Raw genomic sequence first — 27,925 nt, 5'->3', positions numbered from 1 at the left:
GAGAAAATAGAATACTTTTTCTTTGACCAAAATGTATATTTGAGGCTAATTCTTATGTTTTCAGATAATTTTCATTTTCTCCAGTAGCACATTCTGTATTTTACATTAAGCATTCACAAAATTTGTCTTCTGTTTTGGAGTCAACTGTAACATGACCTTTTGTTATGTTATTAATTATGCTGTTTCTTTTGTCAATCTATTAGGAAGGAATTTGTGTTTGCCTTTAGCATTTTCAAGTGTATGCTTGTATAGTGCAGGCATTAATTTAACATTATGACAGATTAATGTTAAGAATGAAAAAGTCATGTCACCCTGCTTTTATATGGCAGTTAGAAAACTCAAGCTGCTATAGAAAGAATATAATTTTTTCATTGTTTTAGAAAGTTACAAACTGCTAACCCTGAATAATTTATGAATATCTTTGCTTTAATTCAGCTTATTTAGACTGCTGGTGGATCCATTGCTTATTTGTTGCCATATAATACCAGCATGCTATGAATACATACCCATCCTATTCTTAATTTTTTACATTTATTATCTTAATCTTCACAGCAACCCTATAAATCTGTTATTATCCTCATTGTATGTGTGTGATCAGACTGAGGTACAAGAGAGTGTAAATAATTTGAGGTCACACAGCTACTAAAGTAAATAGAGCCAGAATTCAGGCTATATACACACAACATGTGTCACACACACACATATTTGATACCTCACTTCCTTGATAAAAAAGTTACTTTACAGCTGTTTATAGCACTTTATAATAATTTATGAATTAGCTTTATAATATTAGCAGTTGCTTTCACGTCTCTTCCAACCTAGGGGTGTCATCTAATGGACCAGGTGAAACATTAAACAAAGAAGAAGTGAAAGTTGAAGGATTACATGTTAATGGACCAACAGGTGGAAGTAAGAAACCACTTCACACAGATACGGATACCAATGGTTATGAAACCGATAACCAAACCACTGACCCAAAAATCACCCATATGACTGCAAGAAATGAAAACGATTTTGATGAGAAAAGTGAGAGACCTGCCAAAAGGCGAAGGGTAAACAGCAATGGCAAAGAAAGTCCAGGTGGTTCTGAGCTTTTCCAAGACACAGTCTCACATGGGAAATTTGAAGAACTTGAGAACACAGATGACTAAACTTAACTTTCTTTGGAGTACCATTCTGGTGTGACTAAAATTTTCAGGGTTGATGGGTTACCTTCAAAAGTTGATTTCCTTGAAGCAGTTGGGTTAAAATTTGAATTGAGTCCTAACTTTAGTAAATAAGTTTTCATAATTCTGCTTTGCAGATTTTTTACTTTAAAAATTTTTTACTTTAAAAGCCCTTTTAAGGAAATAACAAATAGTTTAGTAAATTTGAATGAACTACAGATATATCTGTACCTTCTTATTTGATGTATTAATCCTAAAATTTCACTACAAGGTACTTTTTGCTCAGTTTGATGGCAGAGAAGGAAAAAACAAGTTCAAATTTCTGATTAATAACCAATTTTTCTGAGTTTCTTGAAATATCTTTTATAACAGATATTTTTCTCTCCATACAAATTGAGTATCATTATTAAGGAAACCCTTATGAATCCTGAAAGTTATGCTAGCATGATTTTTTTATATATAGAAGTTTAAAAATAAACCAAGTCAGGTTTGTATATGTAAAATTGTTGACATCAATGATGTCTTTCCATATTCTTATCTGGGCTTAAGAAATACATTCTGTATTTTTCCAGATTCTTTGTAGCCTTTGAAAGATTTTTACAGTACATATGTCTTGACTGAGCTGTCCTTTCTTAACACAAAAGCTTGTATAATTTTCTTAACTTGTACAGTTGGTAAACTTTTATGAGAGGAATTGATATTCTGAGTCTGTCAGCTTCCATTTCATTTTGCTAAGGTTTTTCTAATGAATTTTTAAGTGTTTGTGTAGTAACTTAAGTCATGTTTCTTATCCAGGTGGTAAAAGCATTCATAAAGGATTGTGAACATTTGTTTTTTCAAGTTTTACTTAAGGAGAAATAGTTTGAGAACTGAAATTAAGCATGATACTTAGATCACATAGTTTGTTTTGCATTTGCTATAATTTTCAAAATTACTTTTGAAGCAAAACAGAAGTTTAATGTTGACTTCAAGTGCTTAAATGTATCATGCTGACCAGAATCCCATTCAGTTATTTTTATATGCTTTATAAAATTTCCCATTTTTGCATTAAATAAACAGGGGAAAAGGTCAAGTGACACTTAGATATTGGCACATACAAGGAGCTGGGAGGCAACAATATTTTATGAGGAAAAAGTGATAAACTTATCTGGTGATAATAGATCACCAGATAATTAGATTTCCAATTACAGTCAAGCTTTTCATATTTGATAGTGCATTTCCAAAGTGAAAATAAGCTATTAAGTAACCATTGCTCTGTGTGATTACAAATAGGATCATCCATTCACAAAGAGTCAGAGACAACTTGAGCAACTGAACTGAACTGATTTGCATCACCTTGCAAGAGTGCCATTTTATTTTTAGTGCAAAATTCTTATTTTAAAAAATGTAGTTTTATACAGCTGATAGACCAACCTATATCCAAACTTTTATAAAAGATTATTAACTACTCTTCTCACACAGACATACCCCCACATACTTCTAGCAGTTCATTTTCAGCCATCAAAGAGCCAGTGTCTTTAGAATATATCTTCTGTGGTCTTGTTTTTAATGGCTCAACTGTCTAATGCAATTGAGTAGAGGTTTGCACTGAGAAATTATGGTTTAGGCCTTATTCTCCATGAAGTATTACTGTTAACCTATTTCAGACTGCTTCCCTCCACCAATGTGAACAACTTTTTTTCCCCAAACAGTGTTAAAAGCCGCTTCACAACACTTGACTTTACATGATGTAGATCCAAGTAAATCAAAGTTTTGGGTGAGTGTGGTGAGAAGCGTGAGCTCTTTGTTGTTTTGTTTTACCTAGAACATTAATTTATCCAGAATGGCAGCTTTAGCAGATGGTCACAATCCATTTTCTAAATCAAGTTTTATTATATGAATCCAAAGTATCCTAGTTCTTTTTCAAAGATGGTCTATAGAAATAGTGATGATGTACTTTTTTTAAGTTGTTGCAATATTAGAGATGCCATTTTCACCTTTTTTTAAAAGATGCATTTTGTTAGCAGGTTTGTGAAGTTCTTGCAAACTGATATTACAGGAACATTTTAAATAAATTCTCAGGCATGTTTGCAAATACGGCACATGTATACATGTTAGGAAATTTTACTTTTCTTAATATTTTTAAAGTCTGCCTAATGAAAAACATTCCACTATTATAATACATAATGCTCAGCTTTTCATAGAGAAATATTTAATTGTATTTTATGTTTATACAGGTATTTCACACAGTACGTTCTTTGTAATGCAGCCACTATAACTTGATAAGTCATTGCACTACTTTAAAAAATTTTAGTAATATCATGAATTTAATTTGCTTAAGATTTAGTACATTTCATAACTCTTGACAAACTGCATTGGGAAAAGAAGCCTTCGTTAATAGTTACTTAGTCTCCCTCACCCCATACCTACCCCCCAGCAAAGCACTATCTTCATTTGGAATGGTATTCTGTTTTATGATGTGTTTTAAATAGAGTTCAAAATTTGCAACTCAGTTCAACAAAACAAATCTGTTGAGCTTTAAAACGTATTTGAAATAATATTTAAATAGGCATTTAAAATTATGGACTAATGTTTTTAAATTTATGCATAATAATTTTGCACTGTAAAATTATTCCCTTCCCCGGTTCCCTGTCTGCCATTCTGAATATGCTTATTAAAATATTTTTTTAAACACATTTGCCTACATAATGCTTTGTGAATGATTTTTAGTAGATTGAGTAGGTGTTAATTATAGATTTTAAGTTTGAATGATGCACAGTTTACAATGTGAATGTATACAATTTCTGTTCTTTCAGATCCTAGACAAGGGTGTGAGTGTTTCAGTGGCTCCCGATCCCTTTTACCTCATGGGTAAATGGACAGATGATGTATTTTTGTTTTTTTTTGTCCTCCAGAGAGATCCTTAGGTCTGTGTACCTCTATTCACCTGTTTCTCTTTCTCTGAACTACTTAATTAAAAACATTTTGTTTCCTTCTTTTACAGTGCAATTTATATCACATACAGTTTTGCAAAAAAATTTCACTTTACTCTTAACAGAAAATTACGAGTGGGCATTTTGAAGAGTGGGGGCTGAAGAATTTTCCAAGCAAGATGTGTGCTGATGACCCTAGCGGTGTGTAACCAGCTCTCTTATCACCGCTAAATACCAAATCAGAGAAAGGTTTTTCTAACTATAATCCATATTTATGCAAAGTGCCAGTGAGGAAAACCATATAAATCTCTCCCTAAAAATGACCTTCCTTTATCATATAACTTCACTGATTATTTAAACTTTTTTCATAAAATCAACTCTGCTGTTTAATAATCAGGTTTATCCTTTACAAAATCTTATCTGCCCCATGTTATGGACTGATTTTATATTTTTAAATATTTGTACTAATCTCTGTCTTCTAATACCAATTATCCATAACCTTATTTCTATTTTACCTTTAGCATTGTGCTGGCATCTTTGACATCTGACTTCTGTGTTTTTCCTTTGCCAAACATGATTAGTTTTTATCTTGTTTTTATACTAGCTCCTGTGACTTTTATAAAATATATAATATATAGTTGACCCTTGAACTACACAGGTTTGAACTGCATGGGTCCATTTACATGCAGATTTTTTTCAGTAGAAAATACCACATGATCCATGTTTGGTTGAATCTGTGGGTGTGAGACATTGGATGACAAGAAGAATACTATACAGAGGGCAGACCGTAAATTACACACAGAGTTGCAACTGGGTGGAGGGTCAGCACCCCAGCCTCTGTTGTACAAAGGTCAACTGTACTAAAGTGTCATTTTGCTTGTTCTAAGAAGTGAACTTGAATGTGCATTTAAAGTTTACTTATTCTGTGAAGAACATTGAGAAATTGCCATATAAACTGGGGTTGAACTAATTCTCCTTTGTCCAAATTAATGGTAAAACCTTCACATTTAAAAATCAGTGATGACAAGTTCTCATCGTTTCCATATGCAATATTCAACAAACATTTGGGCCTATACTTGTGCCAGCTACTGTGCTTAACTTACGGCTTCAGAGATGTAGCATGTTCTCCTCAAGGCTAGGTGAGTGCAACAGTGGAAGTTCATGCTGAGTCCAAGGAGAGCACAAGAAAAGGAAGAGTAGGCATGAGCTTGGGAATAAAGAGCTAACGACTGTTTGCCCATAATTCTAGCTAAGTAAGATTTTCCTTGAACTTATTGTATTTGTTAGAGATCAGGCAACTATAAGAGGAACTAAACAGCCTCTTGATGAGGGTGAATGAAGAGAGTGAGAAAGCTGGCTTAAAACTCAGCATTCAGAAAACTAAAATCATGGCATCCAGTCCCATCACTTCATAGCAAATAAGGGGAAAAGTGGGAACAGTGATAGATTTTCTTTTCTTGGGCTACAAAATCACTGCAGATGGTGACTGCAGCCATGAAATTAACACTTGCTCCTTGGAAGAAAAGCTATGACAAGCCTAGACAGTGTATTAAAAATCAGAGATGTCACTTCACTGACAAAGGTCCATATCGTCAAAGCTATGATTTTTCCAGTAGTCATGTATGGATGTGAAAGTTGGTTCATAAAGAAGGCTGAGCGCCAAAGAATTGATGCCTTCAAATTGTAGTGCTGGAGAAGACTTGAGACTCCCTTGGACTGCGAGGAGATCAAACCAATCCATCCTAAATGAGAATCCTGACTATTCAGGATATGGGAAAATGGGAAACCCTGACTAGTCACTGGAAAGTCTGATGCTGAAACTGAAGTGTCAATACTTTGGCCACGTGATGGGAAGAGCCAACTCATTGGAAAGGACCCAGATGCTGCAAAGATTGAAGGTAAGGAGAAGGGCAGCAGAGGATGAGATGGTTGGATAGTATCACTGACTCAATGAACATGAATTTGAGCAAATTCTGGGAGATAGTGACAGAATGGGGAGCCTGATACACTGCAGTCCATGGGGTCACAAAGAGCTGAACATGACTTAGCTACTGAACAACAACAAACAACATACACGTGTGAGTCCCATAAGAAGGCTCTTTTTACCATTTCCTGCAGGGCTGATTATAACAGCTGTGGCTTATTCAGGACTCACCCCATGTTGTCATTCACTTTCTAGGGAGCACTACTATAAGGTGAGGAGACTCGATCTGAAGTTTGAGGTGAAGGTTAATGCACATTTGGCCTGATTAAAATTCCACTTTTTGCTATTATCACTAACACTTATGGTTGTAGAGTTGGCTGAACATGTCTTTCTGCACACCAACTAGAAAGTGTTTATAGAGTGAGTTCAGTAAGTTTTAAATGGTCTTCCTCCTTTTCGCTGAAAGACAGTTGAATTAAGTGTATAAAAAGCTTACGCTTCTTAAAGAGAAAAAGAGATCTGGACCTTGAATTGGGGTAGTTTCTTTCAGAATCAAAAGAGATCAAGCAGAGAATGGCATCAGAGCCGCTCCAAACTCCTGACCAGGAAATCTAGGTTTAGGGAGAGAACTTGCCTTCGTCTACTCCTGTCCCTAGGATGCTTAGCTGAGTGAATGTGAGAGACCAGTTCCAGCTACAAGCTAAAGCGGTGCCAGTCATCCTGAGTGTGACTGCTCCACTAATCCCCTCTGAACACATAGCTTAGACAGTGGAAGTTTTGGTTGGCTGGTGGTTCTGAGCTTTCAAACACCCTGAATTACCTGCTTCATTAACTGCTTTGCCTGTGGCTTCGTCACTGTATTGCTGTTTGCATCTGCCTCCACTGTTGAGTGGGCAGGCATCTGCATTGTAAAACACACTCTAAAGACAATTGGGTTGTGTCCACAAATTTCATAAGCGGCTAACATTAATAATACTGAGCCTAAAAGGGCAAAACGACTCACTTAGCTGTCTTCCCTGCCACACTCCTGTGTCACACCTTTAAGTGAAAAGAGGATGTTCCTGGTTTTGTTAAAGGGATATGTTTCATGTAGATATTTGGTTAGGAAAATCAATGAAGGTCATATGCCAAAAATAAGTTTTTCTAAATGTTGGGATTATGGTGGTCTTAAAAACAAGTCTTCAGTGTAGCCCTTGTCACAGGTACCATTTTGATTTTGTAGGGTTATCCCCTCCTGATCACAAGTCTCATGAAAGAGGGCCATGTCTGGTTTCTTCACCATACACCCAAATCCAACCACAGTGCCTCTTGCCTTACAGATAAATTTATTTGCTCACTGGGCACATTACACTGCTTTTCCAATTGCTTATAATAACCACTTTTCCCATGTGCTTTTAAAAGGGCCAGCCTCAACCGGCCAGACTCGGGAGATTTCCCCACTCCATTTCCCTGTACCTTTGGGGATAAATCCTAAATTGTACTTCGTATTAACCTCTCCCTCCCCGCCCCCCCGCCCTCTGCCCCTGCCTGCTGCCTTTCTTCATTTGTGAAGGTGAATTTTCATTCAGACACTCCCATCAGTTAATGCCATTGCTGGTAAAGACACTATCACTTTACTTGGGGCTTTGTTTTAGCTCTGACTGCGAGAATTTTGCAACTTTTATTTCCTCAAAAAAGTTTCTAGTTAAAATTATGAAAACAGCATCTCCCATTGCTTTTGTTAACTCTCTATTTAATCATAAGGGGTTTCCAGGTGGTGCTAGTGGTAAGGAGGCCTCTTGCCAATGTAAGAGACACAAGAGATGTGGGTTTGATCCCTGGGTCAGGAAGATCCCCTAGAGGAGGTCATGGCAACCCACCCGTCTTCTTGCCTGAAGAATCCCGTGGACAGAGGAGCCCGGCACGCTACAGTCCATAGCGTTGCAAAGAGTTGGACACGACTGAAGCAACTTAGCACACATACCTCAATGTTCTCCCTCTCCCTGAAGTCTGTTGATGAGGGGTGGGGGTGGGAAAAAAGGATAGGGGGGCTACATAGGTGAGTAGAAGAAACATTCAACATGAATGTCAGTGGTTACATGGCTAGCCTGCAGTCACCATCTGGGCTCCACAGAGAACCCAAGTCAATATTTGTGGCTTGACTACTAGCAATATCACAGCCCTTTTTATGCTCTTTAGTTGAATTTTAGATTAAGTATCCTGTTGAAAAGTCAACTTATTATAGTTAATGTTTCTGAAGCAGGGTCAGTTTATATCCGTCACTGACTCAATGGACATGAGTTTGAGCAAACTCGGAGATAGTGGAAGACAGGAAGCCAATATGCTGCAGTCCATTGGGTCAGAGAATCAGAAAAGATTTAGCAACTGAACAAAGCATTTACAAGGTATATCCCAAAGGCCAATGGTGAAAGCAATGAACTTAACCTGACAGCTTGGAGCCTCATTAATATTTTTAATCAGTGCTTCTGAATATTCATTTTCAGAACAAACTGCTGAAAGCCCCACAGTGCCTGGCCTTGTTATTTCCTTATTCCTGTTCATATACCTCATACTGTACCTCATTTCCACCAAGAGATAAGTCTAAAATATGCACAGTTGACCATTAACACAGATTTCAACTGTGTGGAACCTCTTCTATGAGGATGTCTTTTTCCAATAAATAGAGTATTTGTATTTTCATTTTGCAAATCCTTAAGTGTGGAGAAAAATTTGTGTTTGATTAGAGATCACAAAACATGGAATCAAAAGAACTAGGGTTTGAGTAGTGATTGTATCCAAACTGGCTCAGCTTCCTGCCTTTGGGTGAATCATTTATTAATTCCTTTGTTTTTGAGGCAGACAGCAGCACTCAGGTTTTTAACTATTTCAGGGTTGGGGTAAGCATCTCTAATAGCTCCATTATTCAAAGGTCAACTGTACTTAGAATCTTCCTGTTCAAACAGCATTTTTTACACCATGCCACCTCTTTGCATTCTACTCATCCAAATTCAGCCATATTTCAAGATTTTTCCTCTTGATTTTGCCATTACTTTGTAATCTTAAAGCTTCCCTGGTGGCTCAGACAGTAAAGAGTACCTGCAATGAGAGAGACCCAGGTTCAATCCCTGGGTCGGGAAGATTCCCTGGAAGAGGAAATGGCAATCGACTCCAGTATTCTTGCTTGGAGAATACCATGGACAGAGGAGCCTGGCGGGCTATAGTCCATGGGGTCACAAAGAGTCAGACACGACTGAGTGACTTCACTCACTCATAATCTTACGCTAAAGAAAACACAAACTGCCCATCTGTAAAGCACAATACTCACAGTGATATCACAGAGATTATAAAATCACACATGGGGAATGTTTATCCCCAGAAACTACTAGATACTCAGTAGTTGCACAGGTTTATAATCCCTTATCCAAAATCCCTGTAGCCCTAATTTTTCAGATTTTAGGGGGGTAATATGTATATTTTATAAAAGATGAATAGCAGAGCATAGAGCACTTAATGTCCACAATAAAATGTGTTCATGGCTTCCCTGTGGCTCAGTGGTAAAGAATCTGCCTGCCAATGCAGAAGACATGGGTTCAGGCCCTGATCTGGGAAGATCTCACATGCCATGGAGCAACAGAGCCTGTGTGCCACAACTATTGAGCCTGTGCTCTAGAGGCCAGGAACCGCAACTACTGAGCCCACATGCGGCAGCTACTGGAGCCTGCGTGTCCTAAAGCCTGTGCTCTGCGACTGGAGAAGCCACTGCAATGAGAAGTCTGCACCGCAACTAGAGCAGCAGTTTGCTGCAACTAGAGAAAGCCCACGCAGCACAGCCAAATAAAATAGGAAGCCAAAAGTAAACCGGCACGGTGTGCTTGGCTAGGTACAACAGCTCCAACAGAACGCTGTGCACTGGGCCTTCTGCAGAGCCAACAAGAAGCCTAGAAATGAAGCGGCAGCTGCGTGAAGGAACCTGCCAGAGCCCAAAGAGTCAGCAGTGATTTAGCAACTGGAACCTCCCACTCAATCCTCTCATTTTATGGAAGGGAACTCGTAAGGCCTAAAATGGGGCAATGACAGGTCCAAAGTTCAACAGCCTTAGACTGAGCTTAGATAAGATCAGATCCCTCTCTTCTCTTCCTTCACAACACTTAATAGCTTATGTATTCTTGGCTAGGGCCATGGGCTCAACCCTTAGCTTATCAGTCCCTCCGGCCAGAGGAGTGAAGTACTATCAGCCACCTTGCAGGCAACTCATAAGGTGGCAGCCCCTTTTGGATTCATTTGGCTAGGATGGTTGAAGAGCCATTTGTTCAAAAGGAGCATGTGCTGGATACAGATGAAGGGTCAGTAGGCAGCTGAAACAACACGATTACAAATAATACTGCATACCATATTGAGTGGTTGCTATTACATGCACTGGGATAAATATTCATAAATCAAAGTCACAACATTGTTTTCCCCAACCTACAAAATGGGAAACTAAGCCACCTTGAGAAGATGGAAGACCTTTCCAATCATTTGGATTTTGTCCACTTTCTATTTTTCCAAGTCAGATCTTTGCACTGCTTTCAGGAAAGAAGTGTGTTGTGAGGTAAAAAGCACATATTGTTCACTAACATTTTCTCCTAGACGTTTTCTCATCTTCTCACAAGTCAGTTCTGAAAGAAGTCCCCAAATTGGTGGAGGCAGGGAGGAGGCGGGGGCGGGGAATATGGTCCATAGGCTCTGGGAAAAACTGGAATGCAAGTTCATCGTCTGGCAAGACATCAGAGGAATGGCCGCACAGGGACAGGACAGGCTGCACACAAAGCATCGGAACAGGAAGAGAAACTGCCTCTGCGCCAAAGTTTGGAATCTGTGCTGCCACCTGTCTTCAAAGGACGCCTTAGTCACTAAGGAGTGACCGTGAGGGGCTGAAGGTAACAAGGTGCCCCATCTATATTCCGGGCATCATACAACTCCCTCAAATCTTGTCTAACCTTAGAAAAGGGCTAAGATTGAATTTCCTGGTAAGTGGCAAGATGGGGACTCATCTAATTTGATTTAAAGGAATAGCCTGACACTCCCTCCACACTCAAACATTACACTGTACTGCAGCTCTGGGAACTCAGAGCAAAAGGTAGGCCTTACAGGAAGGCAAGTGTATATTCTGTAAAGCAAGAATTTCTCACAATTACCACTGTTCAACAATAGGAACTTCCTGTGCCTGTTTTTTCACCTCTAAAATAAGTTTAATAATATGATACTTTAGAGGGTTACAATGTATCAATATGTAAGGTGCCCACAAAAAATGCCTACCTAGCAGGTAGCAAATGCTCAGTAAATCTATTTTGACTGCGGATAGTGCAAGTACTCCATTTCATTGCTACACACCAAATTTACCTTTTTGGAAAACCCTTGGAAACCTAAGATAAATACCTTAAAAATGTTCATGTTTGGTCTCCTGAAGCCAGATTTAGGTTTAAAAAAATAACTCACCACAGTTTCACTTATAAACAAAAAATAGAAACAAATTTCATCATCACCTACTAATCTTACCTCCTAAAATAATGCAAATCCTGTCTCTCTTCCATGCTTTCACAGCCAGGTTAGGACTCCACAGTTTCTCACCAGGACCGTGCATCCTAGCTGAGGTACTTACCTGTACAATCCCCTCCTTTGAACTTTCCCTGACAGCATCCTCATCTGACCAAAAGTAGCCAGTGGGCCAAACCTGGCTGGCAGATCTGTTTTGTTTTCATTTAAATGCCTTTAAGCAGGTAGATACAAGCCCTACCACTAACTATTATAGTGCGGATTGCGTTTATTCAGATTCATAATTTTTACCCGCCTGGCTCCTGTACGATTTGAATTCCTCAGTCTACAGTATACAGTCCAAATAGTGCAGCTGGCATGATCTTCCTAAAATGAAGAAAAGGCCATGTTTCTGCCTTGCTGTGCTCAGTAAACGTAGCTACCGACTGGATGTATTCAATTCAAGAAATACTGTGTCCCTACAAACATCCAGCACTGTTCTAGGTGCCAGGGACATTAGAGCAAACAAAACAGACCAACATTTCTGCCTTCACTGAGCTTAAATTTCATTAGAGGAGACAACTGCTGTGGAGGTGAAGCATGGAGAAAGGTCAGGGAGTGTGGTGGGGTACCACTTTAGACAAGCTGTCCAAAGGCCCAGAGAGATGGCATGCGCTATAAAGACATTGGGGGAGGGTGGAATGCATTCCAGACAGAAACAGATACAATGGCCCTGGAATGTTAGTTGAATCCCAGTTGTCCCTTTAAGTACCAGCTCAAATGCTCTCCCAAGAGATTTTCTTACCATTCCCAGTTAGGATGGCATACTTCTCCCACAGCTTCTTACATACAGCTCATATAATTTCATGATTCTGTTATCATTTATAGATATTGTCCTCAAAAATATTCATTGAGAAAAAATAAGTTACCCAAAGGGTAAGCAGACACGATGAGGCACCCTGGTGAACTTTGCTGCTGCAGTCTCCTAACACAGGGGTATTATCTGTAATTCTTTAAATAGGCTTTGGAATCAAAGCTCAGATTTAAGTTTATCTGAGGGACAAATCCCTCAGCCTTGCTTAAGGCACCCTTTGTACAGCAACACTGTAACATGGAAACACATGACATGAAGTTTTAACTCCATGAAAGCATATAGTAGGCATAACATAAAGTAATGCTGCTTTTCCTTCTTATAAAACAAACGGTGGCTCAGATGGCAAGAATCTGACCACAATGCAGAAGACGGGGGTTTAATTCCTGTGTGGGGAAGAGCCTCTGAAGAAGGGAATGGCTACCCACTCCAGTATTCTTGCCTGGAGGATTCCACGGACAGAGAAGCCTGGCGGACTATAGTCCACAGGGTCGCAAAGTCAGACACAACTGAGCGACCAACAGTTTCCCTTTCTTCACGATCATATAGCCCCCAATGGCAGCTGTTGCCACAAGAGGGCACCATCAGCACAGCTGAAAAGCATGGCTAGTTGCTTTGCCTTCTCAGATTGAACCAGCTACCAGCTTCACCAGCTTTAAATCCACTGAGTATGAACTCTGAATGAAGAATGCCACCAACAGACAGGCATATGGTGGTGATGAGATAGTACCACCAAGTTTATTACAGGCAGACTAGGAAAAACAAGAGTCTAGTTTGAGAACTTCCCTGGTTGTCCAGTGGTTAAGACTCTGCCTTGCAACAGGGGATGCACGTTTGACCCCTGGTCTGGGAACTAACATTGGAGGGTACAGTGGGGGGCATGGCAACTAAGCCCCAAGTACTGAAACTGCACACTCCAGAGCCTCGGACCCACAACTAGGGAGCTGTACACAACAAGATCCCACATGATGCAACTAAGACCCAACACAGATAAATAAATCAGTTCAGTTCAATTCTATTGCTCAGTTGTGTCCAACTCTTTGCGACCTCATGGACTGCAGCACACCAGGCTTCCCTGGCCATCACCAACTCCCAGAGCTTACTCAAACTCATGTCCATTGAGTCAGTGATGCCATCCAACCATCTCATCCTCTGTCATCCCCTTCCCCTACCGCCTTCAATCTTTCCCAGCATCAGGGTCTTTTCAAATGAGTCACGTGTTCCCATCAGGTGGTCAAAGTATTGGAGCTTCAGCATTAGTCCTTCCAATGAATATTCAGGACTGATTTCCTTCAGGATGGACTGGATGGATCTCCTTGCAGTCAAAGGGACTCTCAATAGTCTTCTCCAACACCACAGTTCAAAAGCATCAATTCTTCTGTGCTCAGCTTTCTTTATAGTCCAACTCTCACATCCATACATGACCACTGGAAAAACCATAGCTTTGACCAGATGGACCTTATTGGCAAAGTAATATCTCTGCTTTTTAATATGCTGTATAGGTTGGTCATAACTTTTCTTCCAAGGAATAAGAGTCTTTTAATTTCATGGCTGCAGTCACCATCTGCAGTGATTTTGGAGCCCCCCCAAAATAAAGTTTGTCACTGTTTACACTGTTTCCCCATCTATTTGCCAAGAAGTGATGGGACCAGATGCCATGATCCTAGTTTTCCGAATGCTGAGTTTAAGCCAACATTTTCACTCTCCTCTTTCACTTTCATCAAGAGGCTCTTTAGTTCTTTGCTTTCTGCCATAAGGGTGATGTCATCTGCCTATCTGAGGTTATTGATATTTCTCCCGGCAATCTTGATTCCAGCTTGTGCTTCATCCAGTTCAGCATTTCTCATGATGTACTCTACATGTAAGTTAAATAAGCAGGGTGACAATATACAGCCTTGACGTACTCCTTTCCTTATTTGGAACCAGTCTGTTGTTCTATGTCCAGTTCTAACTGATGCTTCTTGAATTAACTGAAAACAAAAAGAATCTTGTGTGGTGGTGAAGAGCAAAGACTGATCAGGATTGGAATATGGGTTCCACAACTCCAGTGCACAGCTGTACCTCCCTGAGCTCCATGTGTAAAAAGGTTGTGCCAGGCCTCTGCTAGAGGCTGGGTGCTGGTCCCAGTGAGCTCAGTCTTACTGCACAGATGGATGGATGGACAGAAGATGTCTGTCCCTTCTCTTCTGCAGGGAAGAAGTCCTGAAGGGCCCTGGTTTCCGCTCACCTGCTGTGGATACACAAAGGCCCCAATTCTGTGCTCTGCCTGTCTTGGCAGCACCTCTTCCATGCTGCTCCCCAGTAACCGACGGCCCTGTGAGTGGAAGCTGAGCAAGATGATAAACCAGTATAAGAAAGGCTGCATGAAAGAGCACATAACTCACAAATTAGAAAGAAAAAACTCTCATAAGATATTAAAGGTTGATTACAACAAATGTCTTAGGGACAGTCTCTCAAAGGTGGATATTCAAGCTGAAAAAAAAAATGGAACTGGAAGTAGAACCATATACAAAAGCTAACTAAAAATAGACCTAAGATGTAAAATTATACAACTCTTAGAAGAAAACATAGAGAAAAGTTTTCGTGACAATGGACTTGGCAATTATCTCTTGGATATGACACCAAAAGAAGAGTCAACCTAAGTAAAAATAGACAAATCGCACTACATCAAAATTTAAAACTGTATGTCAAAGGACACCAGTCAACAAGAATCAAAAGGCAACCTACAGAATGGGAGAAAATAGTTGCAGATAATTTGATAAGGGGTTAAAATTCATAATACTTTATAACTGCAGAATATCTCTACAATTCAAGAACCAAAAAATCCAATTTAAAAAAATGGACTTGAATAGACATTTCTCCAAAAAAAATGTATTACGTGACCAACAAGCATATGAAAAACTGCTCACTAGTTGTTAGAAAAATACAAATCACAATAAGATGATATCATCTCACACTAAGCAGGATGGCTACCAATAAAAGAAAATAACAAGTGTTGACAAGGATGTGAAATTGGAATCTTTGTGCACTACTGGTGGGAACATAAAATGGTACAGCCACAATGGAAAACAGTACAGCCATTCCTCAAAAAATTTAAAATAGAACTATTATATGACCTAGCAATTCCAAAGAAGAATAAAAAGCCTATTTGTACAGCCACTCCTATAGATTTTGTGTCCCATCCCCTGCTCCCAGTTCATCTGTTAAAACCCCAATCCCTGACAAGATAGTATTTGCAGATGTGGTCTTTGGTAGGTAACTAAATCATTAAGGTGGAGCCTCAAGATTAAGAGTCCTTTTAAGAAGAATCAAGACAGCCTTCTTCCTCTCTGCTCTCTCCCATGTGAGGCTTTGAGAAGATGGACATCTGCAAACCAGGAAGCGGGCTCTTGGCAGCTGCCACATCTGCTGGCATTTTGATCTTGGACATCCCAGCCTCAGAACTGTGAGAAATCAATGTTTGTTATTTGCCATCTATGGCCATTTGGTAGAGCAACTCAAAGTGACAGCTTGGCATGTTTAGCAATTCTTATTCACAATAGCCACATGCTGGAAGAAACCAGTGTCCAGCAGCGGATGGACGGATATACAAAAGCTAGCATATACATCGGAGAAGGTGATGGCACCCCACTCCAGTACTCTTGCCTGGAAAATCCCATGGACGGAGGAGCCTGGTAGGCTGCAGTCCATGGGGTCGCGAAGAGTCGGACACAACTGAGCGACTTCACTTTCACTTTTCACTTTCATGCATTGGAGAAGGACATGGCAACCCACTCCAGTGTTCTTGCCTGGAGAATCCCAGGGATGGGGAAGCCTGGTGGGCTGCCGTCTGTGGGGTCGCAAAGTTGGACACGACTGAAGCGACTTAGCAGCAGCAGCAGCAGCAGCAGCAGCATATACATACAATGGAAAATCATTCAGCCTTGGAAAGAAATTCTGACACGTGCTATGACACAGATGACCCTCAAGGACATTATGTTAAGTGAAATAAGACAGTCACAGAATGACAGATACTGTATGACAGATACTGTACGATTTTACTTATAGGAGTTATCCAGAGAGGCACAAAGTAGAATGGTAGTTTCTGGGGTCTAGGGGGCAGTAGGAAACAAGCTTTGTAATAGTTACGGACTATAGTTTTACAAGATGGAAAAGGTTCTGGAGCCTGGATGCAGAACAGTGTGAATATACAGTATTACTCCTGAACTGGACACTTCAAAAGCATTAAGACAGTAAATTTTACATTATGTATTTAACCACAGTTATTTTTTAATGCCTTAATGTACTTCTACCTGTTTTTGCCAGTACCAATAAACGCTTCTTGAACAGCATGTTTTATTTGGGGGTTATTTCCTAATAAGGGCTTCCCTGGTGGCTCAGAGGTTAAAGCATCTGCCTGCAATGAAGGAGACCTGGGTTCGATCCCTGGGTCAGGAAGATCCCCTGGAGAAGGAAATGGCAACCCACTCCAGTACTCTTGCCTGGAGAATCCCATGGACGGAGGAGCCTGGTGGGCTACAGTCCACGGGGTCGCAAAGGGTCGGACATGACTCAGTGACTTCACTTTCACTTTCCTAATAAAGTTATTCAGAGTCTTAAGCACCTGATTAAGGAGATGAAATGTTTTAAAGGCAATTTTTATATGCATTTCTTTCCTTTCAGTTTACCACAAGTACACCAAAGACACTGAATGTTGAGTCATATGTGCTATTCATGCAAAGTACCGAATGGCTGTAAAGGAAAAACTGCTCCCAGGTCATCTTCTCTGTGCTGTACTCACATTTCCAGTTACCAAATGTGTGTTTCTGCCCTGTACCAAGCCAATCTGCTACATGGGCTACATGAGCAACAATTCCGTTCTGATACTGAACTTGGAGTTAGTATCAGATCCCGCAGCAAAAGGCTGAGTCCCACAAGACTGTTCCTTCAACCCATTTCCAATACAAATCACAAATCCAGATTGACACCTGTGCTTCTGACCAAACAGCTATAAATCACACTCTTCTCAGGTTCGATTAATTTGTAGGAGTGGCTCACAGAACTCAGGAAAACAGTTTCCTTACTAAACTACTGGTTTATTACAAAAATATATGACTCAGGAATAGCAGATGGAAGAGCTGCAGAGGGCAAGCAGTGCGGGGCGCGTGCAGAACTTGCACAGTGTTCCGGGAGCACCATCCTCCCAACACCTAAGCACGTTCGGTAACTTGGAAGCTGTCCAGATCTCACAGTTCATGGACTTTGATGTAGGCTTCATTATGCTGACATGATTGACTAAATCAATGGCCACAGATTTAACCCCCAGCTCCTCTCCCCTCTTCTCTTCACTTGGAGAGAGCAGATGTATAGAGGCTGAAAGTTCCAATATATATCTCTCAGTTGGTTCCCCTGGCAACCAGCTCCCAGACTTAGGGAGTTTCCCAAAGCCATTAACATAACCTTAGGAATGGCTGAAAGATGCTAACAAAAGACACCCTTTTCACCTTTATGGCTCTGGAGCTATTTCATGAACTGGAAACAAAACTACATACTCTAATAAAAGATTTTCCTGTAGCTCTTATATAGAAAATTACATAGGTTTTAGGGGCAGTGTGCCAGGAATAAGGACAAAGACCAAATACATATTTCTTATTACAAATCATATCACATTGGCAAACAGTATTTTCTCTATTGTGTCTCAGTCAACTAATTGGGATGCCATCCTCTTAAATTCAGGCAGACTTACAGCTCTTGACTGTCTCTGCAGGCACTTAGAAAGAAATTTTAATACATGCATTGAAGAAAAAGTATTTATTTGACACCTTTACAAAAATATTTAGGCACATAATCATATTTATGTCACCTGATTTACATATCTCAATCCTCAGTACCTTTTAAAAACACTAAAATGGTCATTTGGTAAATAGAATCTATATTGAAAAAATACCGTGACAGACCAACATTTGTAGACAAAAATCAGTTGATTATCAGCATGAGAAAGAAATGTTTATGAACAAAATAATCTCTAAAAACATCTTTGTGAGATTAAAAAAAAATCTAACCAGTAGATTTCTTTTTAAAAGTATTTTCAAAAGAGAAAGCTTAAAAAAAAACTCATCATAGAATATCTCCTCATACCATGATGAAGTGGCATCCTAACAGTAAGAACTAGAAGGTAGGCTTAGAAAACAACAATAGTACCAGAGGTTCACAAATACCAACAACTGACAAAAGCCTGGACACAGAGGCAGCATGAAGCTAACGCATTTAATTCGAAGATGAGAAAAAAGAATGTTCAACCTACACAGGAGCTACCTTAAGGTAAGGTAAAACTGGGGAAGTTTTAACAGAATCACCATTCTGAAGTGTAATTATATTTCTCTGAGATAGATACCAATTTTTTTTTTAATTTACCAAAATATGAGAGTCATTTTTTTTTAAAGAATAGAATCTTTTTAAAAGGTAGAATCACCTGCATCATACAATAGCCCAACTATACCCACTAGATATTTTAACAAGTTGACCATGAGCAGAAACTCTTCTTTAACCATTCTAGAAGCAACCAAATTATAGGGTCACATTCAAAATGAAATATATTGCCCAGGCCTCTAGCATTTAAGGAGCACAAGTTAAGACTCTTAATCTTGGCTTACGGCCTAACCCTGGAATCATGACAGTAACGTTTGCTGAGTGCCTAATATGCACAAGGCATTGTGCTGAGGAGTTTGCATCCCTTATCTTATTTATTTTGAAGATTATTATTTTTCCCTCGGGGAGAGAAAAATCTATCACAGCCTTGTTCATAGGGAGGAACCAGTAGTACACAGCCATGGGGAAGCAAGAATACGTGCAGGAGCGAGCAGAGGGACCCGGGTAGTCACAGTATTTGAATGGCCTGGCTCTCATCTCAGAGCTAGAGGACTAGTACAAGTTATAAATCCTCTTAAAGAAGTGCTTCAGTCAACTCTATGGGTGGGACACCCCTAATCACCAGTGCTGGCAACTGTGTAGGCAGCTTCTGTTCATAAATCACTGACTCCTTTCATCTGCTTCTTTCTCTCAATCGGGGTCTGGCTAAAGAATCATACATTCCTTGAGAATGAGAACCACGTCCTCTTTACCTCAGCTGCCACAGAGCTTCGCATAATGCCTGGCATAAAACAGTCAATCTCTGCTCAGTGAAAGGTGCTGTAACAACCAAAATAAAGGTAGGCCTGTACCAAATCCTGGGTACTACTCCAAACTAGTCCAAAGTGAAACTCTACTCTTCTTTCCATGAAGATCCTGTATCAGCATTACTGCTGTGAACTTTCCATGCATGGCTGATACAATAAGAACTACAAACAACAAACGCAAAACATACTTCTCTTTCTTAACCTACATGCAAGCTGGATCCTATAAATGACTGACTCCTACAGTCAACAGTCACGTGAAGGAATTAGAAATCACCCGACATGCTGGCAACGTGTAGCCTGACCAATCAGGTTACTCAAATCAGTCTGGCACTGCCTTAAAAACAGACTGGTCGAAGAGGGCATGGCTGTCATTAACTCAAAAAAAGGAGACACTAGTCACAAATGTGTTTTCAGCATCCTCACCACAGCTCATCTGTCTCAGAGGGCAAATTCAGGATTTAATTCCATACTGCCTCTTTTTCTCCCAGGAGGTAGTTAACAGATCAAAGAACTTTTGCCTTGTAAGATGCTGGAATACCAGGCACATCTCTTCATGTGCCATAACCAAGCCTGCACATAAATGAAAAAAAACTACAAAAAATGGCTGGTCAGTCTATTCAATCTCCAACTTCCCCGGGCTTCTTGCTCTTAAGATGTTGGTGGCAGGTAAAGGGGAATCCAACAATCAACATGATCAGGGCAGAGAGCTTGAAGCTGTTCTGCTGCTTCTGATCAGTCAGAAAGCTCAGTATAGGCCACGGGCCCTAACGTCATGTGCATTTAGTGAAATTATTACTGAGCACGATTTTCTCAAATAAGACCTAGAGAGACAAAACGTCTTCAAGGAAACTGAGTCTCCAAGAAGCAGTTCAACACTTGGCAGGGCGGGGGGCCGGCGGCGAGGTGGAGCGGGTCTTAGTCCAACACCTCTAAATGCACACCAACTATTTCTAATGTCAAAGTTCCCTCCTCCCAGTAGCTCAAAGGACGAGGAACAGAACTACCAAAATTAGCTCCCAAAATGCATTCCCCTTGTCCCCGGGCAAAAGTGGGTAGGGGCAGCAAAATTCATAGGCAGAAGTGCGTGTCACCCATGGCCAGCCTGGAGTAAGATAGAAGCTCAGGCACGCAGACTGCCCATCACTCTCCCTGATGCACAAAGACTATTCCTTGCGGACTCTATATTCCATCAATCACTCACCTCCTCAAAAGAGCTCAGGCTAGCTCAGCTGGCACCTCTACCTCCTCACTTCCTCAGAGGAGAAGGAGAGGTTATCAATGGCAGCACAGTTCAGTGGAAAAAAACAGAAATTCTGACTTATTAGCAAGTCATCTTTCTCCAAGTCTTGCTTTCTTATCAATAAAACAGGGATAAGATATCTTGCACAACATAATATCCTATTCTCCCACTTACATTTTCTCAGCTCACATATTATTAGGAAACAGTGAGTCTCAGGATCCCCTACATGGAGCTACTAACTTGACAGTTGGCTATGAGGCTAATTCTAGGGACCCAGCACCACTGGCTAGGCTTTGACAAAGACAAACCAAAAATAAGGGAGAGATGAATATGAAAAGGACCTCAAATAACTCTTTTTCAAAAATAGGAAGAAATCAAAACCTTCCAGGTTCCCTGTTGAGGCACCAGAATACTAGCTGTTTAGGTCAACAAAGGCCAGCAGATTGCAAACCTAATGAAATGAAAGCCAGCATGTACACCAACGCAAAGGTAGCCAGCTTCCTGCAATGACTGCACAGCTGGCCTGAGCAAGCATTTATCTCCAAAGTCAATGGATGTCTCTAAGCCAAGTCACACTGCTGTGTTTGAGTTAACACCCGACCTGCCCAAAGAGGCAATTCAGGCGAGGCCCATCCACGGCTGCTCTCCCAGGATGCAGCACTGACCTTGAGAGAAGAGGGCCTGCTCATTAATGTGGGATGTGGCAGGAGTGTCCAAAGGAAAGAGGTATGCTCATGCCCTTGAAGGAAGAGGGAAGGTGATGGCTCTAACACTGACGGTGCCAGCAACACAGTCCAAGCCCGGACCATACAGAAACATCTAACCAGCCTTTCCCCACAAATCATACACTCAGAAATGCAAGATTGGTCACACTGATTCAAGCAGGAGGAAAAAGAGGAGCAACAAAACCCAGTGGCAGGAAGCAAGGGGAAATAGATGGAGGTCATGTTCCCAGCACGCCGTTCTCACTCGGGCAAGAATAGCTGAGCTCACGGTTTAGGATGGCAGGGTTCATATGCATTAGATGTACACTGCAGCACTTAGTTTCGCACTGCTGTGGAGCTGGTGCTTCTAACCCCGCATACAGATCTGCAGTTTCTGAGAGCTGAGAAAACTTCGAGGACTGTTCACAGTCACAAGGTCTTCTGAATAAATCCGTGGAGCTAAGTTCTCAGTCTTAGCCTTGGTCACTAGAGCAGGAGCGAGATCGGGCAACTACCTACAAGAACATCTCTCCACCTCCAGCACTCAGCACCATGCCCGGCATGTATTACACGCACGATACATTTTAGTTGAATGAATGACTCCGACAGATGAATAAAGTGAGTAAAAAGCCTACTTCCTTCACCCCTTCATTTTCCTCATCCTACACAACATAGAGGGAATAGGACATTTTCAAGGAACGCACCCTACTCATCCCATGAGCTCTCAGGAAAGCCAATGTAGAGACCAATACACTTTGAAGCCACACACATTTCTTTAGCGCCAAAGACGTCCTCTTTGGCCAAAGCAGTGATGAGAGCCTCATGAAGAAAAGGCAATCGTTAAGAAAGAAAATTCAAAGAAGACTAACTTCAGATCCTCAGCTGCATTTCCAGCAGAAGGAAGGCCAAACTGTCTCCAGACTCAGCAACGACGTGAACAGTAAGGCTCCTGGTGGAACGCTTTAGATATGTGGCTCTCAGGGATGCCTGGATATCAAACTATGGAGTAAAATATTTTCAAAACATGGATGTTTCACTGTCGGCATAGAAGAAAAATAAATTAAAAAGCCCAGTACATTTTCCAGTCTGATATAAATTAATTCTAATGGCATATTTAAAAGAGTCAATTATAAGTTTCTCTCATAAAATTTTAAAAGGCAGCAATCAATCCGCAGATTGTACAAGTGCAATGGTATTTTCTCCATGATCCAGACACCTCAGTATCTGTGTAAGAATTGCCAGTGTTCCCATTTGATCGAAAACTTGGGCCAATGCAGTCGATGCAATGCTCGTCATACTGCTCCTTTCCCCTTAATGTCCAGCTTGCTACTGGCTTCTGATTGTTTGCTCAGCTGCTCTTCAGAGAAGGTGATGTAGGAATATACCAGGCTCCCAGCAATGCTGCAAAACAGAAAACCACCATCAGAGAGGAAGGAAGGGATGGCACAAATATAAGGCAACCTGGACTGAGGGTTGGAGCTACCTTCATAAATCAACACCACATAAAATGAAAACATATAGCATTTTCATTTACCAAACTAGAGACATTCCCTAATCATGGTACTATCCACTGTCATTGATGCTTTGGAAAAACGAATATTTGCATATACTTGTCAGCAGAAGTGCCAATTTTATACAGTCTTTCTTCATGACAATTGGTTGAAATAAAAACCTCAGAATTCTACTTAGCCTCTGACCTACCAATTTATTTCATGGATGAACTGTATACATCTTCATAGACTTATTGACAAAGCATTTATCACAAAATCTATAACTGCAGAAAATTAGCTAAAGGATAAGTGTCTCACAATAGAGTATTATATAAATTCATACAATAGAATACTAGGCACTTATTTAAATGACAGAAAATAAAGAGCTGACCATGACCTTTAAAATGAAAAAATAGTTCAGCATTCTCCAACCCTATTTTATTTAAATGAACATGAATATGTACATTAATGCAGCGGAATAAAGTCTGGAAGAAACAAAATATTAATGAATAATTACATCTAGACTGAGATTATAGGTGATTTCTACTTGTATTTTTTGCATTTTCAAAAATAATCATTTGAGGCAGAAATACTTTTTAATAAGACTAAAAAACATCCCAATAAGTAAGAAAAGAGGCTTCCCAGGTGGCGCAATGGAAGGAATCCGCCTTGTCAACGCAGATTTTCAAGGTATCTCCTGTCAATGCAGGAAATGCAAGAGAAGCAGGTTTGATCCCAGGGTCAGGAAGATCTCCTGGAAACTGCAACGCACTCCAGTAGTCTTGCCTGGAAAATTCCATGGACAGAGGAGACTGGAAGGCTGCAGTCCACAGGGTTGCAAAGAGTCAGACATGGCTGAGCACACATGCACACACACAAGAAAGGAAACATGCAGATCCCAGGAGACTCAGAGCTAGTTTCTCTCCAACTAACATCAAGGGAACAGTAGGGAACCTCCATCTTCCGAGCCCTTGGCCTCTGAGCGGGCTGCTGCCACCCCTCACACTTGTCTACCACACCTACTGCCAGGGGGGTTCGCTCTTCTGGGACAGGGATTATTTTGGGGACCTCAAGCCCACCTGGGCTACACAGCCTCCTGAAAGCTCTTTTGAGGGAATGTATTAAAAGTACCTATCATGTGTGTTTAGGAATAAATGAATCTTCCCAACTAGATTACAAATTCCCTTAAGGTAAAAATTAGTCTATGCCTTTGCATACTGATCAGTCACCTCCTTAAGGAGACAAGAGAATAAAGACAAGCTGGTGGTAAGACAGAGGTATGCAAAGAGACTGAAAATGTTCAAAACAAAGTGGGACCATTTTCCTCTCTTATCCGATGTGCTCTCACATGGCTAAATCATGCAGCAGATTTTTACAGTCAGATCAGGGTTAGAGTCTCAGCTCCGCTTCTTACTACGGTGGCTGTGTGACCTTGAGCAAGTTATTTCACCCCTGAGTCTCAATTTCATTTTCATGTGAACTCGGGGATGATTAAATGAAACAATGTTGTAAAGGTGGCTGTCACAGACTAGGCACTCAACAAATATTAACACCTTATGTTTCCTTCACAGATATCTATGTCCCTTCTATATCAAGGTAAGTGTTGGTCCGTGCACATACTTTCTTTAGTTTTTATTGAAGTACAGTTGATTTACAAAGTTATGTTAGTTTCTGGTGTACAGCAAAGTTATGCAATTTCATATATATACATACACACGTTCTTTTTCATATTATTTTTGTTATGATTTACTACAGGACATTAAATATCGTTCCCTTGTGTGCACATACTTTAAAAATAGAAGTACCTCAGTCACAAAAGTCTGACCAGGATGTTTGTTAACCATTCTATCCGCCTAGGCATTTTAGGAATTTGGCCAGGAGTAAATTTACAAAAAAAATAAAAGGCTCCCAAATTTTGTTGTGATTTCTTTGGAATTCAATGGCATTGATAAGGATATTATTTATTAACTGATGTGAGTCAGGTAGATGCTCCCTTTTAAGATCAGAATTCTGATAAGATTGCCTTCATGTACAATACAGTTTTGTTTCTTAAAGGACTCAACTAGAGAAAAGTTAAAGAAATAGAATATGGACCTAAAAACTTACTTTCTACCTATTCTTACCATTTAATGTCAGTATTTTTAGAAACAGCGTTTTTCTCATATATTTGGAAACAGGGGTGTGTTTTTTTTGTTTGTTTTTTTGCTTTCCTGGTATCTTTGATACTCTTCCCCGACTCAGGGCTGAATCCAAACTACTCAAGCATTTCCATCAGTTTTTTCCCCTACTTCTACTCCTTTTTCTTTTCTTTCTCTTAAAAAAAAAAAAAAAAACAAACAAAACAAAACACCTTAAAAGGTAGGTAGAGGACTCCTGTCAGAACATTTAAAAAGGTAATATATTATATATGTTTCCCACACCTGGAAGAAGTTCCTTCAAATGTCATTAGTCTCTTGCAAAATAACTTTAGACCTCATGACCAGGATCAATCAGGGAAGTTTAGTAGTCAAACTAAAACAGACAACCCTAGCTTAAAAACTGAGCAAAAGAAAACTGAGGTTATGAAAAGTGAACTATAAATAGCTAGTGGCAATACCCATAACAGAATACAAATCTGCTGCTATATTCCATTTCAGTGCTCTTCTGTAAGGAATTATAATATCGCAAAGGGCTAGCCAACCTCCTTACATCCTTTTAGAAGTCAAAGTTATTCCAGTGAGAAGTCAGTTATTTATCTCTATGAAAAGCCTGGTAACTGTTACAGCAGCAGCAACCCACTGATAATACCAACTGATAATACAAAACATGTCCTTCTCTCTCTCCAAATGAGAGAACCACTAAGAAGAGATCACGTCCTTACTTCAGGAGAAGACTGGAACTAGAAGAGTCTGCTAGGATGGAATTATGCAGGTGGAGAAGGCTGGAACCAGGAAGCAAAACCTCCTTTTAAGGAAACAGGTAAAGGAGTCCCAGATGCAGGAACAGTAGACTCAGGAGCCAGGCAGAAGTGGCTAGACCACAGTCCTCTCTGGAGCCAGACTCTGAGCTGCATCACAGCCCACCCCAGAGACCGTATAGACTCTGGTTTGATGTCAGAAGGTACAGTAAAATGGGATGTTTTACACAAAAGGAGGCTGGCTTAAGAGTTATGTAACCATATGGATATGAAAATAATTTATTCCTCTACTCACTTTTACTGGACTGCAGTTAAGAAAACTTGGAAGGCAATCATGGACTGAATGTTTCACCAGCTGGATAATACATGGCAAGTTTCTCAGCCCCTCTATGAAATGAAATACTCACAGTACCTATCTCAGAGAACTGTTAGATTAAGTATGGCATCCTTAGGGCAATGCAGAGGATAAGACTAAGCATAAAAAAATATTGTCTGATATTTGGTTATTATTATTACTAGTTGGATGCCTGTTACAGACCAGGCACTGATAAGTACTGACACAACTAGAAATAAGACAAGTGATTTCTGCCCTCAGATAGCTGAGAATCTAAAGTGGCAATGGCTACACTTAGGCTACATTATAACTAATTAGTCATTTACTGAATGATAATTCATTAAAAGGGTGAGAACCTGGACTCTGGAGTTCAACCCATCAGGGCTGAAATCCTTCAATGACAGGAGCTGTGTGACCCTGGCAGAGCTATGAGTGAATGCACCACCTCTCTCTAGAGCACAGTGCCAGGCAAACAGAAACAAGCCCAGTGCATGTCTTCAGAATGCATTAGACTGAAACTTTCTAAGCCTCAGCCTCCTCATTTATAAAATAGCGATAATAAAAGAATTCAGGGCTTCCCAAGTGACTCAATGGTAAAGAATCCACCTGCCAGTGCAGGAGACACAGGCTCAATCTCTGAGTTGGGAATTCTATAACAGAATACTGCTGCTGCTAAGTCGCTTCAGTCGTGTCCGACTCTGTGCGACCCCAGAGACGGCAGCCCACCAGGCTCCTCCATCCCTGGGATTCTCCAGGCAAGAACACTGGAGTGGGTTGCCATTTCCTTCTCCAGTGCATGAAAGTGAAAAGTGAATGTGAAGTCGCTCAGTCCGACTCCTAGCGACCCCATGGACTGCAGCCTACCAGGCTCCTCTGTCCCTACTCAGCAGTAAAAGGGAATTCCCCAATGGCTCTGCAGGTAAAGAATCCACCTACAACGCAGGAGACGCAGGAGACTCAGGTTCTATTCCTGGGTTGGGAAGATTCCCTGGAGAGAAAATGGCAACCCACGCCAGTATTCTTGCCTGGAAAACCCCACAGACAGAGGACCCTGGCGGGCTACAGTTCAAAGCATCACAAAGAGTCAGACATGACTGAGCCACTAAGCATGCACATACCACCCTAAGGGATCCGCAGTCAGCAGCAGCAGCAGGAAAGAGGTACAGACTACTGATACATGCATACCATGGAATCTCAAATGCAACATGGAATCTCATGCAATACATCAAGTGAAAGAGGTCAGACAGAGCTGCATAACATTTTGTATCATTATACAACATTCGGGATATCATATGGATACAGAACAGATCTTTGTAGGGGAGAGAGGTTCAATGAAAAAGGACACAGGGAGATCTGGGAGGTATTACAATTGTTTTATACCTTGAATATGGCGGTGGTAGTTGCGGTGGCAGTTATATAACTGTATGCACTTATCAAAACTTCCAGAACTGTACAGGAAATGGGGGGGGATTTTACTGTATTTAAATTATGGTTTATTTTTTTTAATAGAAGGAAAAAAAGAATCATAGATAAAAATAAAACTCCAAAAGTTCTATGAATTCTAGCCTGGGCAGTTATGCAGATGCTGGGGTCATTATCTGGAAAGCCTGCATTACTTGGGCCAAAGACACAGGCCAGAGCCCAACTTCTGGTGAAAGTACAGAAGCACATTCTGTCACCACCCTTCGGTATTCATTCCCCACTGCTCTGCTGCTTTTTTGAGCTTGAGTGAACACGCAGT

The 27,925-nt window shown here is 40.5% G+C and overlaps 2 protein-coding genes across 17 annotated transcripts in view; one reads left to right on the top strand and one right to left on the bottom strand.

Moving 5' to 3' along the window:
- Positions 1-3,842, top strand: part of MIER1 (MIER1 transcriptional regulator) — a 67,534-nt gene extending 63,692 nt beyond the window's left edge. For 9 of the 16 annotated variants that reach the window (XM_040232628.1, XM_040232624.1, XM_040232638.1 and 6 more), the window contains one exon: positions 823-3,842. In XM_040232628.1, coding sequence (XP_040088562.1) covers positions 823-1,151 — 329 coding nt within the window. In that variant the 3' untranslated portion in view covers positions 1,152-3,842. The remainder of the gene's footprint in view (positions 1-822) is intronic. The other 7 variants (XM_040232625.1, XM_040232630.1, XM_040232629.1 and 4 more) reach the window with 1 other exon arrangement.
- Positions 3,843-18,141: 14,299 nt separating this feature from the next.
- Positions 18,142-27,925, bottom strand: part of SLC35D1 (solute carrier family 35 member D1) — a 46,112-nt gene continuing 36,328 nt past the window's right edge. The window contains exon 12 of the mRNA XM_040232623.1: positions 18,142-22,865. Within this exon, the coding sequence (XP_040088557.1) occupies positions 22,757-22,865 (109 nt within the window). The 3' untranslated portion in view covers positions 18,142-22,756. The remainder of the gene's footprint in view (positions 22,866-27,925) is intronic.

Source organism: Oryx dammah, unplaced genomic scaffold (genome assembly GCF_014754425.2).
Source record: "Oryx dammah isolate SB20612 unplaced genomic scaffold, SCBI_Odam_1.1 HiC_scaffold_28, whole genome shotgun sequence".
In the NCBI taxonomy this organism is placed as follows: Eukaryota; Metazoa; Chordata; class Mammalia; order Artiodactyla; family Bovidae; genus Oryx; species Oryx dammah.
The sequence above is the reverse complement of the archived record's forward strand: the minus strand, read 5'-3'. Positions and strand labels throughout refer to the sequence as shown.